The 20,642-nt window shown below is 38.0% G+C and overlaps 1 protein-coding gene across 1 annotated transcript; it reads right to left on the bottom strand.

Annotated features, from left to right (window-relative positions):
• Positions 1-781: 781 nt before the first annotated feature.
• On the bottom strand, positions 782-16,120 carry si:dkey-261h17.1 (putative protein TPRXL). The gene is made up of 5 exons (XM_040038141.1): positions 15,884-16,120; positions 5,529-5,588; positions 5,212-5,348; positions 2,794-3,000; positions 782-2,536 (listed from the first exon to the last, which is right to left on the bottom strand). Exons 1-5 carry the CDS (start codon positions 15,963-15,965, stop codon positions 2,345-2,347), a joined length of 678 nt encoding a protein of 225 aa, XP_039894075.1. The 5' UTR covers positions 15,966-16,120; the 3' UTR covers positions 782-2,344.
• Between the last annotated feature and the right edge of the window lie 4,522 nt (positions 16,121-20,642).

The raw sequence follows: 20,642 nt of genomic DNA on the forward strand, positions 1-20,642 counted from the left end.
AGAGTTGGAGAAGAGGGTTGCATTGACAATCCAACACAATGGGCAGCACATAGAACTCATTTTATAAGTGGTCAGAAACTTGTAAATAACTCATGAAAGAATAAAGTTACATTGAAACCAAGCACACCATTGTTTTTCTTGTGACATTACCAATAAGTTTGATGTGTCACATGGCCCTCTTCCTATTGAAAAAACAAAAGTTGTATCCAAGATGGCCGACTTCTAAATGGCCACCATGGTCACCACCCATCTTGAGGAGTTTGCCCCCTCACATATACTAATGTGCCACAAACAGGACTTTAATATCACCAACCATTCCCATTTTATTACGGTGTATCCATATAAATGGCCCACCCTGTACATCAATATAATATTATAAATACTATACTAACAATATAACATGAATGTTTAAAGTAAATGTGTATAACCATGATGATGGCCTTGACTTTTAACTGACTTTTGACTCTGAGCATGTCCTGATCCATTCAACAAGACAGCTGGGGGATGTTTTTACTGCCCCACCCAAACTGTGAAAGACAAAACAGTGCTAAGTGATGTCACTACTACTGCTAATGTAAACCAGCTGTGGACCTTATGGGCTGTATGGGACTTAAATTCCATGTGTTTTAGACCACAGATGTGTGTAAGTATGTACGTGTCTGTGTACAATTTGTCAGTGGTTGTCTAAGGAGCTTGGCAGCAGTTAAAAACCCAACTTCTCTTTAAACTCAAGCAAAATCACTTGCTTTTTTTCTGGGAAAAAATAGGCTGAAAACAGGAAAACATATACAATGTTATTTATTTAGGTTTTTTTTCATGTTAAATCCCATTTTAACTACAGAGTGCTAGTGAAATTAAATAGTCACACTGAAATATTGATGTGATAATGGTACGATACAAGATGGATCAAAAGAACAATGAATGCAGGACATTCCAGTTTGATATCAAAGTTTTCAAAGTTATTATCATTATTGTTATTGTTATTAGGCATGTCAGGGAAAACTGATGTTACCTGTATTTATAGGATTAAAAAAAGGCATATTTGGACCATTAGATGCTGAACTTGATTCATTTCTAAATATATTTCTTTGTCATATAACCTAGATAAAATATCATGATGATGGGAGAAGTATATAAACACAATAAAAGTTATAAAATGAAAATCTTGGCACATAGAATGAGCAATACAAGTATGGATACACAGAATAAAAACAAGTATATACAGTACTGGACAGAGAATAATACTAACAAATAGACGGGCAGAGGTGACATAAGGAGGCTTTGTGTCTAAAGTCCTTGTGAGTTTGTTGGTCAAACAGTGAGTAAAGAGGCCTTTTGGCTTCGTGATTAATGCCACGGTGTGACTTAAACGTCAATACTCGTTTTGCTTCACCATGGCGATTGTCCACAACTTGGTTAGCCATCATTTTACAAATTTCTACATTTTTCATGGCTGTCGCATGCGGTTAAGATTTATCATCATTTTACAAATTTCTACATTTTTCATGGCTGTCGCATGCGGTTAAGATTTATCAATCACTGACATGACTGATCAAAATGATCATGAAGCACACATATGTACATACAGTACAATAAGGAGGATAAGCGTAGATGCATGTATGGATATATACAGTCAATGCACAGTACAGATGCAAGTTAATACACTCATGCAAAATGTCATAGTACACCCACACACACACACACACACACTTTCAACCACCTACGCACGTTAAGAATACAAGATGTATTCTTGTAAACAGATTTCAAGGCAGTGTAAGTTAGTTCCTGTCTGTCTGTTATGGTCTTACATTAATGTAAGGACACGTGTTGTTTAGGTGCTTTAGCTGTGTTTTCAGTTGGATGATTGGCTGGAGCATTAAACCAGATGACAGGCAGAGCCTCTGCTGAAGTGGACAGCACATTGCTGTGACTCCAGAGGCTGCAGTCATCATGGTAGCAAGCTGTGGTTAATACTAACATTATAGTCTTTTCACACCCAGAACTGCCCATCTCCTGTCTTTCTTCTCCTTCCTGACTGCCATCAAAACCCAGGAACCGAGTCTTCGTCGTGATTAATCAGCATCATTCATCTCTACCGTTATTGTCATCATCAGACTAGTTTTCCTGATTTTTTTTTGAGGCACGTAGCTAAAAGAGCAGGTAACAGGACCATATAACAACAGGAGTGTTTATGTAAGGGATTGCTGTAGTCCCTAAAGTCCACATTTCTGTGGCCTCTGTGTGATTAGGCAGGAGTGAATTCTGAAACAAAGATGTGTTTTCATCAGACGTGTCTGTGTGTATAGATGGGTAGTTCCTGGGATTCAATTCATTTTGGACTATTTCACAGCTCAGTGTCTGCTGTCTTGGTGGTGGAGTGGCCGTTGGTAGGTGGAGGAGGTTGGGTCTTTGCTGCCTCGGGGGACTCTCCATTTACGCTGGGTTTCTCCTGGGTCTCGGGAGTGGGGATGAGGGGGGCTACAGAAGCAAGAGTGCTCCCCTGGTTCTCCTGATCTGCTGGATAGGTCTCATCTGTCTGTAAATAGACCACAAGTAGGAGCTCATCAAACAAAGACTAGAAATTTTCAACTGACCATCACAATACACACATGAAATAATATAAAGTCGTCTTTCTGTTCAGAATTTACAATTGTTATAAAGATTTTTAATTAATCCAGGGTGCACGGTATGGTGTACTACAGCTTACAGTAACACCTGTGCCAGCATGAATATATAAATAAGTGAGTTCCACAATGGAAAGATACTCTACTGTATATTGTACAATATTCTTACCAGCTTCACTGCCTTGGTGTCAGTCCTGCGTTGGCAATAGCAATAACCTGCAATGATTGCAAGGGCAGCAAGCAGACCACTGACAAGTAGTCCCACAAACACAGAGGAATTTGATGATGACGACGACGATGATGACGACGATGACGACGACGACGATGATGATGGTGATAAATGCAATGATGGTGATGGACTTTTAGTACTTCCCACCTACAAAAAAAGTATAAAAGGACAATGTGTGATTTAAAAAAGTTATATGGGAACAGTTAAAAACACACATTTCTGGTCAAAAAAAATCCAGAAGAAAATAAGAGGTGTTCTTATTTCAGTCATGAGATGCAAGTTGTGAGAGTGCAAGTTAAGTTCTCATAGCTGAGTTTTTGCTGTCTGTATCTGTGGTAGTGCATTACAATTAGAGAACTTTCGCAGGGAGAGTAGGGTTCAAATTAAACGTGACGCCAAATGTTGGCCTTTTATAATATGATTTGTAGCCGGTGTATAATGTCCATGCTGTCCTATTTCAATGGAGAATAAAGAAGGAAGCGTGAGGATTGTCTATTTGCAAGTAGTTTAAAAAAAAACAAAAATCAGAAACAATAAATAAATAAATATGATCCTATGGGCAAGCAGAAGAGAATGGATGGATAAATAACTTTTTTCTGAAATTCACCTTCTGTAGCTTTGAGAGAAACTCATATACAGTATATTAAAAAAATATTATGAAGGGTTTTCACACAAAAAGTAAGAAAAACAAAAAAGTACATACTTGCTGTTATGTGGATGGACAGTAGTTTCTGTAATGGTACACTTTTCCATATGTCACTGTCTAGGCTGGAGCAATCTCCTACAAAATATATCCTAGTTTGCAATTGCCTAATGCAATTTTCACTTTTTCAGTACATAGTTTTATTCATACACATTGAGCACAGGGCCACCAATCAAACATGTGTTTCAGACTACACACTGGCCTTGTGTGCCTTACAGACAAGATGCAGCTGAGTGAACTTGCTGACCACACCTTCGTTTTTTTTACCCACTTTAACCCTGAATAATGATATCATCATTGCACAACTTCAGGCTTTGTAACTTGGGAACACTTTTTATTCTTCTGTAATGTGATCCAGACTGCTTTCAGCATTCCCAGAAGACCACTGTGAGCTGTAACTTTGAATCCTCAGTTAGTTGGGAGTGGGCTCACAGCTGGACTCTTCTGTAATGCTCAGAGCTTTGAAAAGAAAAGGAAGAAACTCAGGAAGGCTGAAGTCAAATGACAAAATCAATCCCAGGGAATCTGTGCTGTTCTCCATCTGTTGCTTGTGACTGATCAAATCCTACATCTCATTCCTGCTTTGCTTGAACTTACATGACCATAGTTGGATGTTTAATTTGAATCGGCATATTTTAACATAAACAATTTATTTGATACTGAAGATAGAAGGAGAAAAACATGTGTTGGATTTACAGATTTTAGTGTTCTTATTTCCCATACCCTCCATTGTAATATTATAAAATGTGATCCACTGATACCGACTCTGTTATCAGTGTCATATCAAGCTATTTAAGAATTTCATGTTTAGTTTCAGGTTGAGTTGGACAGTTGATGGTCCTGGCTTGATGTTGCAGTAATGACCTATATAACGGACTTGTTGCGCTGTCTCTACACACCTGGAGTCACATATGGCACAATGTAACGATGACTTCCGATGTAACATTTAACATCAAATTTCTTTTGTTGTTCGTCAAAAAATACATCTGCAATTACAGTTTAATAATGTGAGGATAAGTATATTGTATTACACAGTAAGATAAATCTGTAGTTCTTTCTGTAGGTCAGATATTTCTGTTTTGACAAACCTTAAAAAGAAATAAAAAATCTATAATATATTAAAGTTGTTGCAAAAAACAGTTGGGGAAAAAAATGAGCCACACCTGTTCGAATGCATGAGTGGAAACATTAGCTCTCCAGTTCATTTGTCTCCAGCATTGAGCACAGCTTCATGATTTACAACTGCTGAGGAATGTCTGAGAAAAGATCCACTTTTATGAGACCAATTTTTCCAACTGTAGGTCTTTAAACACATTCAGTTGATTCCTCCAAGCAGCACAAAACACTTCCTCGGGGCCCAAGGTGTAGGGAGCCAGATAAAGGGTCTTGGTTAGAGGGAATGCCACCAGGACGTGACTGGGATTAGCGCTGTCTCCTCTCATATCACTGTACTTATACTCCACATATATTGCACATATACATATAACTACAGCTTTTGTCATCCCTTGTAAATACATGTTTAAAAAATAAATGTCATCATTTATATAACATGCAGCATAACATATATAATTTTCATTTTTGCTGTGTGATTTATTGGTGATAGAGGTACTACTTGTTAATAAGTTGAAAATATGATGCTACAGGCCGGTATTTACCATTGTATTATCATTGCTGGAGTTTTCTTCATCCATTCGCGGTTCTGCCGTGAGCAACCAAAGCGCACTGTCGTTACCGGAAGCCAAACTTTTGGTTATTGAAGTAATCAGGGAATCAACGGAGGTTTCGTTTGTCCCTGAAAATAAAGTTTAGATACAAAGTTTTGTCAGGCACCATGTCTTATGTCACAAAAGCATGTCTGTATATATTTTGAAGGAACTTGGCACTTTAAAATAATATCTCTAAAATATAGTGAAATTCTCTGGAATCCAGTGCTGTTCTCACATCCCATTATACATTTTTTGAAGGTTCTTACCGTTACTGTCACTCGGTGCTTTGGTAGAGGCGGTGGTTTGGTCTTGACATATCACTACACCTGTAAGGAAGGGAGAGCAGGTGAATCACAGAAAGACAGAGACATCGAGAAAAAGGAATTGCAAATTAAACACTTTATAATTAAAATGGTAAAAAAAAAAAAAAAGCTTCTTGCATAAATACACAGTTTGTCCCATATGTTTTGTCATTTCATTTCTTGCAAGGGCTCATAAAGTTTGATGCCAATCAGACAAAGCAGGGGTTTTTTTCTCGGTATTGTAGGTCCAAAGTATAATGTCATTTCCTATGACAACATTAGCTAGCTTTGCATTACAGTTCAAGCCTTATTTTGAACCTATTCTGTTGGATTTGCTTCAAACTTGCAGCCCAAATGTTATGATTCCTTGGCAAGAGGACATTTATTTATTTATTATATAAAAGTGATAGTGAAGTCTCAAATGAGAGCAAGTACCAAATCTTAAACGATTAGCCTACAAATTCTGATGCAAACTAAATCAATCGGGTCCTACCTGAAGTACTATAATTAGTTCCATGATGTGTGCCACTGTCTCTGCTGCAGTTATGATTACATTAAATATACCAAATCCCACAAAATGAGTGTAGTTAACGTCTAGTTGTTTCAGTTCATTCATACAGGTAAAGGTTCCAAAGATAAAGTTTTTTCCATCTCCAGCATTGGCTCTTGTCTTCACATCATCTGTAATTCTCAGATATCAAATATCAAAAACTTCTTACACTTGGTTTTCCACAGTTATGCCAGTGCAGTACTTCTTGCAGTTGCAACACACTGCTAATGTATATATAATCACCTTTAAGAAAAGATGTTTTATGTAAATATCTGTGAGGTTTTTTTTTTCATTTTGTTTGTTTCTAATAGAGGTTAAAAAGGTGGTTTGAACATCTTCTCCTGGTGATTTAAGCCTCAAGCCCACCCAAAAACATTTAACAGTTTGGCATATTTTCTTAAGGGTACTTGTTAATTAGTACTCACGGTTGTCTTAATTTTTACTCTCTGCATCATATAAAAATGAGCAGCTAGTTTCAAAGGGTCGTGACCTCACCACACATCCATCTCCTGGGAGAAATCTTGTTTATGTAATAACTTCTTTTATCTATCTAATCTAATATCATAATCATATTATGACTGAAAATTAATCTTAACAAGTATTTTTATATATTGAAGACTAGACAGTGTTATTAAACGTAAATGCTCCGATAAAAAGCTCCTTTGACTTTTATTTTTTAAAAACAGCCGCAAAAAGATATAACTATGTAGCACAGCTTTGCCACAGTCATGAAGGGTAAATGAGACATAATCAGCATCAGGGATCATCCTGCCTACTGTATGATGGCGGTGTAATTCAATTCAGCCTGAACTTCTAAACACTCCCCTCCTCATGGAAGAAACCCAGTGTAGTGTGTAAACAATTTTACGTGTAACCAAAACTATTCTGCAATCAGAGCAAAATGTTTTCAGTGCACCACTATCATTATTTAGTGAAACACAAGACACATTTATGGGACGTAGATTTAAGTGTTTAGCGTGTGTTTGTAATCCTATAAACATGGCTAATTTGAACATATTCTGGGGAAGTGCCAAGGTCACTTTGAAATGTTTTCATCCAAAACAAGAAGCTAGCGAATGGCCAATATGATGCATCTACCACTCTAGATTGGACCATGTAGGTTCTCTCCAGCAATGTGTCCTTTCTCACCAACAGCATCAAATGGCTGGATATTGACCAAAGTTGGTCATATGCTACAATTAAATTTGTAATTTGGGGTACAAATCTGGGCTATCAGATCATTCGATTAATTATGATTTAATCTGCTGTGTTTAATATGTCAAAAATAGCCAGCCTACCAAATTGACTTACCTTAGTTTATACCTCGTGACTCTAAATATTTCTTAGTGCAATCAGTATCAGTGAAAGATTTTAAAGCATTCCACTTACTAAGCAGTCTGTATGAATTGTAAGACACTGTAAATCCCTTTATTCTTATGTTTTATAAATGAAAAAAATCACAATTCAAGAAAAAGGTGATTACATTAATCCTTACATGTTGAAACATTATGGAATACGTCAAACCGTTATAGGTAGTAGTGCCTCACTACTGTGGACAGAGACAGCTTATACAATTGTGTGAAAAGTCTTCCTATGTTTCCAACAAGGCCCCCCTGGCCTCAACAAGAAGCCTTAGGCGCTCCAGTCTCAACACAAACACAGGGAAACACAAAAAAATGCATAAACACATCCTTGGTCTCGCTCAGAAAGCATAAGGCCAAGACTGTGAGTAAATCTTGGGTGAAGATTGAGTAAATCTTGCTCTTCACTGCTTGACTACATGAAGTGGACTTCCTGGCCTGGCTGTCCTCCTTTTAGCCTGGGTGTTCTACCGGTTGATGTGGTGTGTAGCCAGATGTAAAGAACTAAATAATAAGTTAAATCAGATGTGCTGTACACTGTAGTTGTTGTTGGACAAATTAAAGTTACAGACAGTGAGACAAAAGGTAAAACTTCTTTGAAAAAAAAGAAATACGAGTCTCTTAAAGCACCTGCTTTGTCTGCTGCCATGACGTGCATGTATCTCCCAGGAAGTGCTTTGTTCTCTTTACATAGTTTATAGGACCACAAGAGTTTTTAACATGCTGCTGGAGTAATGAGATGCTGGTCTCAAGTTTAATTCAACTGTACTTCATGTACTTTAAATGGCAGGGGAATGTAAGCAACCCCTAAAGTCAGATACGCTGTAAACACTGTGGATGTCAGCCCCAGAAATAAAGCAAGATGATCCCTTGGGAGATTCTCAAGAATTTCACAAGTGACTGGATTTGTAGTAATGGATTACAGCATGAAAGGTCATTACAGAACTGGCAACCTGGATTGCACATCATCAATCACTACTTTTAGAAAAGCTTTGTGTATTCAGTCTATAGAAGATTCAAGTCTGTGCAGGGGTGCTATAGCCACATGTTGCAGGGAGGAGGCCGCGTATCATTATCATCAATTTATGCACTAAAGTTGCTATGACAGCCAGACCTTTCATTTTTACATTTGGTTTTGTTTCCTGCCAGACAACCTTCTTTCACCCCTCCTCCTCACTGGGGAAAAGTCTTCCCTTGCTGTATGCACTAACAGATGCAAAAACATAATTTCAAGAGCACGGTGCCAAAATCACAAGCTAGAGAATGTACAAAGCGTAATGTTCTCTGAAGATAGTTCAATCTGTCTAAAACGCAGTTGCTACCATGGTAAGGTAAGATTAAATACAGATTTTACTCCTGTGTGTTCATTTTAATGGTAGCTTCAGGTCTCTTCCTGAGAATGCAGCTTCTCTACTCATAAAAAAGTACGAAAATTAAACTTTTTATGTTATCCTGTGCTTGCTTCACTTTATTTACTTGATTTACTTTTAGCTATTTACGGCATTTAAAGGGCCGTTGAGATATTGAGTCCAATAGCAATAATGATGAGCATAACAATAATAAAAACACACTTTTTTAGCATCAGACGTTGAGCACTTCCTTTGAATTTCTCATTCAACCATGATGAAATTGAAATCGTTGATCTAGTGCTCAAACTGCATGAGTGGATTCTGCTACATACAATACTTGGTATGCTTGTTCTGAATTCATCATCATCATCATCATCATCAATACTTTACTTGCGCTGAATAAACAGACTCCTTTAATGCATAAGTCTACTGTATGTCTGCCTATATATGAGAATAAGAATAGTTTTATTTCCCATGTCGCTGTTATGGGAAATAACTAAATATGAAACAAAAATCTCTCAGCTGCCATTGTGATTGTCATCCCAGCTTTTGATTTTAGGGTGGGGAAGAAGCAGGAAATTGCAGTAAAAACAAACGTTGTCACACCTGATTAAGTGGTTGCAGTCAGACAGTATAAGCCGGGGACAGGAGTCCTTTACTTATGGTATTTGAGGATGAGGCCTGTTTCCTCTCTGGGGAGATTGGGGAGGAGGCCTGGAGAGGGGGATGAGTGGTGCAGCTGCAGCAAGTCTCCTTGGGGAGCTCTTTCCCTCCCTACATATGTGCTGTGCTGCGAAATCAGTAACATCATGCAAAAGGAGAAAAGTCTCAGCCCTAAACCTTGGGGCTTAGATTTGACCTCCACCCAGACTGTAGAGACAACACCTTGGATGTCATAATGAGCCACACCCTCCTTCCATTACTTCACCAGATGTCCAAAGCAGAGCCCAAAGTCTCCCATCACTCATCCCTTGCTACTCCTAGTTGTTCCTATTAAGAGGAATTCTATTTTATATTTCAAATTTAAGCAGAGATTCTTTTCAATCCTGCAGGCCTTCAAGAAAAATATAGATCTTTTCATAGCATAAACCAACTAAACACCAAAAAAAACAAGAAAACAACAGCACACTAAATCACTACAGTTCCGTTTATTGCTATTTGGTGCAATGAAAACACTTGGAATATACCAGTTAATCAGTGAACATAAGAACTAATTTTGCTTCTGCACAGACGGTTGGCAAATGTTGACTTTTTCCACCCTGCACACGCCCCTGCTTTGAAACAAAACACAACCATAAAAAAAAACAACCCAAAAACAATAATAATTAACAGGCTTGGAATGTTATCCATGCACATCCTACTGTATGACAGGATGTGGATATCACAGCACACAGTGACCTCTTTGAACTACAGGGACAAACATGCTGGAAACTACAGATAACAGCCATCACCAGGAACATACTCTTGGAGTGGAACTATAATGCCTGTTGTTATAGAAATATAACCTGGGACTGTTTTTATTAGGAAGATTTTACTTACTGATATTCTACCCAAGCCTATTGTTTTTTGTTTCGTAAGCTATAGTACTAAAAAAAATGTTTTTCAGCAATAAAGCAAAAAACAAAAAGGTAACATTATTACTGATAGCAGCCGCTCACTGTTGTTTTTATTCAACCTCCAATTTACTCATTAAAATCGTTTCAGCAGGGCAGTGAAACTCAAAACCTATGTTTCCAAAACAGTCTATCCGTTTTCTTAGTGGATTAGAAACTGGACACACCAGCTGTTCCAAGAGGCGGCAAGCTGCTCTCCTTTTCTATCCATGGATTGATTTCAAGACATGTTTCATGATACTCTGTTGGGAAAGAAAAAAAGAGACCGAAACATATCGCTCTAAACAATCTGGCTTTGATATTACTGAAACTAAGGAACCAAATTGGAAGAGGAAGCCAGAGAAGTAACTGTAATAACTCAAAAACCTTACGCATTTCTAAACAATGCAGTATCTCCTACAAATGAAAACACTTGCCCAGAAACATATACGCTACAAATGAATGTGGTGTTCCAACCAAGGGCTTTTAAGAACAGCAAGGGGTGCAGTCTTATGCTTTCAATTAGGATGTCTAAAGTATGCCTTCAACAGTGTGCCATTTAATGAACATTAATTACCAAGAGCTATTATTTTGGCAGTCAAAACCCCCCCACTAATGCTCATTAAGAGCTTTTATCCCCCTGGGTAAACAATATAGCCCTCTTTAAGGAAATCCCAGCCTGGGTATCCAACGTAGATTATGTGGTTTATGCAGTGATTGCATTCTACTGGTGTAACGACATCCTCGTAACTTTACATAAGTCAGTAAGGACAATCTGTTGCTTACGTTTTAGCAAGGGAAAAAGCAATGATGACATAATAAGTGAAACGATTTTTCCAAGTTCTTGTTTTAGAAATCACACTTATTTTCTGTTCATTAGCTGAATATAGAGCTGAGGTTCATCTGAGCAAAGATGTTAAGAGCTTCTCATCCTTTGGACATCTCATACTGCCAATTTTCAATTAAATGAGAGACTACTTTTTTTTTTTCTTTCAATCCTAGCAGCTGTAAAATTGCAGCAGAGTGCCAGGGGAACAAGGAACAATAAGCTCACCAGAACAGCAGTAACTGGTAGGAAGATTTGAATGGTAGCACAGCTTCTGTTTTACATTGTTGTGTGAATTTGAGATCATGTTTCTCTTTATTCTTTCTTCTACCTTATTAGTCTAGTTGCTCCGTTCTTTGCTGGTTAACTACCCCTTCAGTTTTCATACGATTTCCACCATTCAAACTCTGCTAATGGTTCAAAAAGCATAAAAGTTATGAGCACCAAAAGATATACCTTTTGGTGCTCATAACTTTTATGCTTTTTGAAATATGAAGGTTTTTATGCCATTTTTTGGCCCATTTTGATGAATGGAACCACATTACAAGTGTGTTTGCTGATTTAGCTCACAAGGGTGAGCTGTGTTTCAGCTCAGTGAGATGAGCAGCTGTTTTGTGATTCGGAGGACTGGGTTTGAATGTCAGCCATGGCTAAATTTCTTTTAAGAAATTATTTTTTTTAAGTTCAACTTTTTCACCTCTTTTTAGCACAAATTTCAGCTTTTTAACTCTTTTCAGCACAAATTCCGCTTCTTCACCTCTTTTCAGCAGAAAGTTCAGCTTCTTCAGCTGTTTTCAGCAAATTCCACTACACGGCATTCACACTGCATTTTTGCAGGAAATGCAACTTTTTGTAGTTAAGATTGTTTCACAAGGTAAATATTGTTGCTAGACAATCTATTTATTGAAGTAATTTCCTTTTCATGGATGATCATTAGTTAGCGGCTTTGTTTTGCTTTTCATTAACACAATTTTTGGAAGGAAGTTGGCTCCAAATAAAGATAATTCAGAGAGAAATACATTTCAAAATGTGATTTTGCGCATGTGGGTCCGGAGATATGGTGTCAGAATGTACACTGATACAAGCTGTTTATTCACATCTAACCCAGTTTGCACATTTAGAAATCACTAAAGAAAAATGGCTGGTTTTACAGAACACAGGCTTCAGGTTTAATTGCTTTGCAAGCTCACATGGCTCCTCAACCATGACTTTGGGCCCAAGTGAACACACACCCTAGGCTGACATAAGACCATGATCTGCCAAGGCTTACATAAAAGACCCACACCCTTCAGCAGATGACGTGACTCAAACTTCATCATCACAACTTGAGACTGAAAGAATGCTGGTCAATAGCCGAGGGCCATGAGTGGCAATATTCTGGCCATGTTTACATTGGCAAAGTTGTTGTCTGAGAAACAAAGCTTCATAAATGTGTGTGCAGAGACATATCAGGGCTTATTTTCACTGAAGTCTGCTCTTTCACTTTAAAACATTAAGTCTTGACCCTTTCATCTTTTACTTGTTCTTGTTCAGAACGAATTAGTCTCATATTTTTACAGATCATCACAAAGTACTAACGGCTTTTTACTTCTACACATGTGCAAAAATGCACACAAATAACTTAATAAGAAACTGGAATATTCCAACCATGAATGAAACTTTTTTCACTATGATATATGTAGCAGCAATTGTTCTATCCTATTCTGCTCCGCCTGAGGCCCTGACTTAGCAACAGAAACAGTCATTGTAGATGACAAGCTGAAGTAAGTGAGACAAGATGTTTTTCCCCTTCTCCAGAGCAGATTTAAAGCTTGGGTTTTCCCCTGAAATCTTGAGAGAGAGAGAGAGAGAGGGAGAGAGACCGCTTATAACATACTCCAAAAGGCAATGAATGACATCATCTAAGATTTTAGTCCATGGCCATTTCAGCGCTGCATATTTGCACGCCTGCATAGATACTGAATTACAGCCATGGGAAGTGAGTGTATAAACTCAATCTGTTTGCAGTCAGGGTGAGAGACCTGTTTATATGTGACAAGGATGTTTGCTCTGATAAACCAAGTGAGTAATTCTGGGGTTAAAAGTGAAAGAAATTTGGTGCCAAAAAAACAGTTCTTTGAATGGCCACTTGAGACTGATTCTGCAAGTCAGTGCCCAAGACGCCCAAGTTAATGTCCCAGCAGTAGAAATAAACATGTTTACACCCTGATACAAAAAAACAGTCTTTATCTCAATAGCAAATCTCCACCTTATGAAAACTGTGCAGAGGGGACACTTTTTTTTATAGTTCTTTGCACGTTTGCAGCAACATGACATTACTGCTAAGCCAAAACTTTTTGTTAAACATCCTCTATAATATGCTGCTGACATGCCACAGGCACATAAAAAACACTCTGACCAGTTGAGGGACTCTATCTCTAAGGGTGCCTTGTTGTATATAACATCTGGTGTGTCCTTTATTATCCTTTGTTTCAGTAGCTAGTCATCACTCCTGACTGAAAGCAGCCCATTGGCATTTTGGAAATGCTCCAACCAAAGGCCGTTTCAAGTCGTTTGGTTATAGCAGTTTTGTTTTTATAAAAAGTCTTTACAGCTGTCCATTCCTCCCACGTACAACAATCTGAAAGTGAGAACCAACACTTCATTTACCTTCTAATACTCTGAGACTTTGAGATAAACTATTATTACAACATAGTTAGCACTGGTCACAATGCCAACATACCAAATTGCGAAAGGTTTTGTATGATGTGGGACTTTCCAAGACTTTGCAAAAATGTGTATTCAAGGTTCCCAGATATCAGAGAGTTTTGATACTACTGCAACCACAGAAGCTGGTATTGTCAAAAGAAATCAATGACAATTTGTCTCTTGTGACCTAGAGCTGGGACCCATGTAAACTAAATCAAAACAAGAAACAAAATAATCACACGCACACACAGAATGGCAGAGCTGCATGAAGACACAACAATCCATCACATATAATTAGGTGAGAAATGTTCAGTTTTTGTTTTTCTGAGCCGTCTGTGACCAGATTTGTGTAATCAAAGGACTGCTGTTGGATGTGGTGAGAAGCGTAGGACGGGTGAGCAGACAACACAACTGCGGAGTTCTTGAAGTAGAAATCAGAAGCTGTGTGCTTAAACCTAAAACAAAGGTGCAATGTTTATATCCTTTGTTTCTGAAATGCTAATTAAGACCACCGCTTAAACATTGATTTGCAAATAGAGCAAAAGGCGAGGCGATCATGGCTGAAATCATAATAAGAAGTGGGTGAAAACAAACTCAGTTAATTAAATTATACAAAATTCTTGACATAATAAAACTAGACTAGATTAGAACACAAATAACCAGGGTCACTGGAGCTCAGGTGCTTTAGCGCTTTAGTAATTACAGGTTTCATCCCTGGTCTGTTCACATGCCAATGTTCTTTGGCAAAATAGTGAGCCACAAGTTGTTCTTGAAGTCAAGTGAGTCCCTTTCATTGTAGGTCCATTACTGTATGAGTGCATATCATTCATTGCTTAACACAAATAAACATGGTTGGTTATTAGATCACTTGTCAGACATTATTTCTCACGTTTTTAAATATTAGAAAGACTGAAGGAGTAGCATGTTGCCTGAACAGTAACGCCTCTTGAGGTGACTTTGTGACTTGTATACTAGGCTATATACATCGAAAAAAGTAATCTGCGTTGACGGGGTGTGCCCAGAGTAATTAGATTTCTATGTAAATTTAATTACCATCTGTTAGGCTGCTGATGCAGGCAATATGGCTCTTTACTACACTACAAACATGTTCTGCCATCCCATGATTGTTTCCCCTTTAAAAGTTAAGCTTCAGTTATTTTCCATCAATCTTGAAAACTCCTCTTCGTGTTCCCAAGGTCACTCCAAACATTTACCGCCCCTGTGGCCTTAGCTCTGCAGAAGTCGTTACATTGGGCTGAACTAGAACTAGACCTGGTTTACAACAAGCGAGGAAGCTCTATCGTCCAAGCCATACATTACCCTGCAATTAACGTCAGGCCTCGGACTGATTTGGAGTGGACTGCCCAGTGTGTCCACACACATCTGCATAATTGCACACTTGTGCACACAAAGGCACACACATTTACTATAAGGAACACAGATGAAAGAACTATTTTTGCTCAGTGATGAAATAATATGAAACGTGGTTACTTTTACACATGTAGTACATGTGCAGCTCTCTAAATACATTCCGCATAATATGTGTATGTGTGTGTGTGTGTGTGTGTGTATTCTGAGACTATATTATGTGTGGTTTACTAGCTCCACGGAGATACACTGCAGGGTATAAAGTATAATGAGTATGTACAGCAGCTTCCACTTCTGAGCAAAGCCTTTGTGTCTGCTGCTACTCCACTGCTATCCATGCCTCTTTGCATTTGTGTGCAATCTCATGGTGGAACACATCAAAGCAAATCCCCAGCTAGTTTGTAAGCTACTGTGACATAAACAAAATCTTGCTGATGGAGTAGAACGTTAGACACTTTTAGATAAAAAAAATAAATGAACTTCACACAATATATAAAACTCTGTTTGGATAGAATAACTAACTAAGGATGAATGCCCAAAAATGCAAAATAACATACTTTAATAAATACTTATTACAGTACTCACTGCTAAGGACCAGAGTGCAGAGAAACAGAGGTTGAGTCATCTTTCTGTAGAGTCCATTCATTCTCCACGTGGATGTAGCCATCCTCTTTGGTCTCAGTTGGTGCTGGGACTGTGTTAGAGCAAAAAGTTTCTACACACTGAAGGTTAGTGTGAGGGAGGGGAAGCAAAGGGTCGTCGGTGAGGTCTGATAGAGGAGAAAGATAGAGCCTGGTTTGTGTTCTCTTTCTCTTTATATGGCCCGACTCTTTGGCCTCTCACTCTGTGCTTTTTCCACACCCCCTTTCTAACTGCCTCCTGCCCATTTCCCCCAAAGCAACATTCCCTCTTCCTCCCTTTACTGTGTTCCTGTGTGTGCTCGCATGATTAGCTGGCCAGAATGGGATAATGAGATGTTATTGGGAGATACTTGGCAGCAGACTAAGCTTTATGTGTTGTAGGTTTGTTTCCTGGTTTCCTGGTTCTTCTTTCACAAAAGTGTGCACATTTTATGCACTGTTTCGATTTTTCTGCAATTTGGTGACTTAAGAAAGGCTTCAGGTGATACTCTAGCAGAAATATGAGCCATTTCTATTGACCGGTCTATGAAAAACAAGTGCAAAAGTACAGTAAAAAGATGTAGGCAAAAGTGCAAATGTAAACAGAGTTTTGAGAGAAGACAAAGAATTGTCTGCAACACATTTGACTTCAATTTGGCTAAAGATTTGCAGAAAGGCAAAAAAAAAAAAAGAAGAAATGGAAAAGGAAAAAGGAGAAACAGAAGCACAATATGTTGCAGTTTTGCTTTTTCATGATTCATCCATTCATTTTCTTAACTTCACATCCAATTCAGGGCTGGAGCCTATCCTAGCTGTTGTGGGGTGGGGAGGTGGGGTCCAACCTGGACACCAGTCCATTACAGGAGTCTTCTTGCTGTGAAGTGCGCCACTTTGATGATGCACATGGTAAAGAGGAGGAAGTCTTTTCATATTCTACAAAGTGTGAACTTGCATTGCTAAAAAGGCCTGTGAAAACACATGACATCACACACAAGCTTGGCTGCAGTTTTTGTGTGTCCCTGGTGGACTAAATCACCAAAAGCCAAGAGTGAGTCATCTGAATGGCACAAAAACACATGCATGGTTTGATATACTGTACTCTGCATTTTTCAAATGTCGTAACACACACACACACACACACACACACACACACACACACACACACACACACACACACACACACACACACACACTGAGATTATAGACAAAACATGTTTTTTCAAAGTCGCACCACATCAGCTAAACTGCTACACTTACATGTGGGTTGTTGTAGGAGTTTGATGAGTGGTACGCAGCATTCATGTTCACACAGCGATGTGTTGTTCCACATATCTGTGTCAGCCACATCTGGAATCACTGCAGTTCCACTGCTGGGCTTTTGAGGACTGCCAGGAGACGTGCTTGTCAAACAATGCAACCATATGAAGATCAATGCAGTCAAGATCAGGCTGATGTCTGGGAATAGGCGTCCCTGGTGGTGACCTTCCATGTTTTCATAACAGCTATTTTCTAAGAGGAACTTAAAAGTCAAAAGTAAATAAGAATTTTTAATCAGCATTTGTAAAGATTTGAAGTCTGAATTTAGGACTTATGTTATGTTAATTGTTGCTCTGTCATAATCTTTGCAGTTATTTGCCATATCATGAACTTGTATGTATCCAAACATCTCACTGGAAAATAGTTCATTTTCTTAGCTGACTCAAAACTGTGTTTTTAATCCATGTGTTGGGAAAGCCAGTTAACGGAATAATCTTAATTGAAAAATAATTTTGCATATTTTTGTTTGAAAATGATGTTGCATTATGATTTTATAAATTACAAGTCTTTAGTTATTAAAAACAATTGAAACAAACATAATTAAAGCTGGTATGACAATAAAACAACATAATAAACAGCCTAGGTGTATTTTAAGGTCAACAACTAATTTTCACTGAATTTTCTCTCATTATAATAATACATAAAAATAATTGTGAATGGCTCCGACAGAAACTGATAAAAACTGAAATCAGCATAAATAAGTAAATAAATGCAACCTGGTGGATCATGATGAGGTAAAATTTCCATTAAGAGCAGCCGACCAGTAACTTATGTCAAATAGAAATCTGATCTGATTTGTATCTGTGTTTGTGCTTTACCCCACAGAACGTACAGCATGGGTCTGGCCTGTTTACGAATCCTGATATTTCTGTGAGATTTTCTCTCTTCTTCGCCCTTGCTAACTTACCATTTGACTTATTTTTCTTGAAATACACAAAGAATTCTCTGTGTAGTGAGGAAGGCATTGCCAGGACATCACGAGGATCAGCACATGTTAGCAGAAAATCTGACCCTCAGGGCCCTTTTTTTCCTTCTTCTTTTTTAAAGGACATTTTGGAGTTGTTGGGTTTTTTTGGTGTTCTAGATCAAGCTCTGAGGAGCCGTCAGTGGAGACATACATGACATGTGAGTGATCAAACATAATTTTAGAGCTGATATTGAAGTAATATTGTTAAAAATTAATATATATATATATATATATATATAAATATTTATTTATTTATTTCTAAAATATTAGAATTCAGGAAAGACTTTAGGGCCTTAGTGAATGTTATTTTCCCTTTTCAGTCTTTCTGCCCTGGGTCATATCCTTCTGTGTTATTCTGTTCCCGTCTTCTGTGCTGTGGAATATCATATGATGAATGCTGAACTTGGATTACTTAACTTTTCTTATGGGCAAACGTAAATTTCAGAGTGTTTTTTATTTTAAAAATGGCCTTTAATTATATAATTTCATTCAGCTTTAAGTGTAATACCTATTTACATTTAGTTATTTTTTCAATTTGTCAGTTCTTTTGAATAGTTAAAAAACAGTAACTTTTATGTCTCTTCTTTAACTAACTCTGATATAGAGCATCATGTCCAACATTTTACACACCATGTAAAATTTGAAAGATCCCATCTAACAGTAGTGGAAACAATTCAGAATTTTTTGTTTCTCTCTGTAAAGCACTTTGTGTAGAAATATATAAAAAAAATAAAAGTGAGTAGATTAATGAAACAGTGACATTTGAACAGCTCAGTTGAAGTATTATGGGACAACATAAGATGGGATCTGAAGTAAAGACGCATCCCTGCTTTTCTTTTCATTTGTTGAACTGGGGTGTTGTTTAGGAGCCTACAGTAAGCACAGAGAGACTCTATTGGAGAGGTTTCCTAGGCATAGAAGTCAGTGATGATTTTACCTAAAGTGTTTAAGGAAACAACAAAAGTCCTACTCTCTGTTTCCTGCCAGTATAGTTACCCTTCAGCCCCAGTTTAGTCTCCATCCATCATTTCTCCTGAACTGAAATTCCTTTTCTGTTTCCTGCCATTCTCCTTGCACATGGTATGTGCTAACAATAAAGCATACAACTTGTCAGACAGACCCAGTGATGACCTCAAGCCCACGACAGACAAACGGAACAGATCTTTCCAAGTTTTTCTGCAGGGAGGAAGACAGCAGAGGCAGGAATAAAGTACAGTTTACACCAGCCAGACTTCTGACTGAATATTCTTGAATGACGGTAGAGTAAATTTCATATTTTTGCTACCAATAATTAAACCAAAATACAGAATCAGTGTAAGAAAAACTAACTGCACCCCGACTGCTTTCATCGGAAGAGGAAAAGTAGCAGCCAGGTGCTGATAATCAAATGCACTGGACTGACTGATCATCAGCAAGTGTGGCCACTTGTATGGAAAGTGTGGCTTGTTTGAAAAGGTTGCCAGGAGAAAACCCCTTCCATCTAGAATGGCAGCACAGTTTAGCTCTACATAATTGCATCTGAACAAGCCACAAGACTTCTGGAACAATGTCCTCTGAACAGAAAACCACAGTGGAGATGACTGGCCATGATGCACAGCGGCACGTTTGGAAACACAAACACAGCACATCAGCACAAATGGCTAAAAGCAACATGGTAGTGGAGCGATGATGATCGGGGCTTGTTTTGCAGCCACAGGACGCGGGCACCTGGTAACCTTGCAGTGACTGAGTTAACCATAAACTCCTTTCTATACCAAATTATTCTACAGTTTTTAGACAAGTGTCCAACAGTTTAAGCTTTATGTAACAGTAGAATAAACACCAACAAATTCATAACAGAATGGGTTAAAAAATAAAAGAATGAAGGTATTTCAACGACTCAGAGTCCAGAAGTCAACCTGATCGAAATGCTGTGGCAAGAACTTGAGAAAACTGCGTGTTATCATTACGAACTAGCTGCAAACTTCAACGAAGCAATGCTCTAAACAGCGATGAGAGAGACTGATAGCCATACAGAAAACCATTACCTCAGAATACTTGAAGTTATGAAGGCTGAAACTATTTAACTATTCACCCACACTTCAAAAAAACTACTGAAACATGGGTCTACTTGGCTTTTCACACAATAGATAATGTTAAATAAATAATGGCAAAGTGTAATATGTCACACGTTGTTGTTTAAGGTCTAATTTAACCTCCTAGGACCTGGCGTCCACATATGTGGACATCACATTTTGGGTTATTTAGACCAAAATACTCAGTTTTGCTCTACAAGGGCCTGATATCCACTTACGAGGACATTATACTGCTACTGTTCTATCAAAATTTTAAACGAATATCCTCATATGTGGCTCTTATTTTTCTTAAAAACAAAAATACGTTTTAAAACAAAAATCTGGTAATTCTTTGTTTTTACAGGCAAATGTGGACGTGACTGAGT

The sequence above is a fragment of the Simochromis diagramma genome, unplaced genomic scaffold (genome assembly GCF_900408965.1).
Source record: "Simochromis diagramma unplaced genomic scaffold, fSimDia1.1 OVJJ01000061.1, whole genome shotgun sequence".
In the NCBI taxonomy this organism is placed as follows: Eukaryota; Metazoa; Chordata; class Actinopteri; order Cichliformes; family Cichlidae; genus Simochromis; species Simochromis diagramma.

Coding starts and splice junctions, on each gene's coding strand:
- si:dkey-261h17.1 (XM_040038141.1), bottom strand. CDS start 15,965: ATGGCTACATCCACGTGGAGAATGAATGGACTCTACAGAAAGATGACT. Junction 5,589..15,883: donor CTGCACTCTGGTCCTTAGCA/GTGAGTACTGTA, acceptor CCTTCCTTACAG/GTGTAGTGATATGTCAAGAC. Junction 2,537..2,793: donor ACACCAAGGCAGTGAAGCTG/GTAAGAATATTG, acceptor GTCTATTTACAG/ACAGATGAGACCTATCCAGC.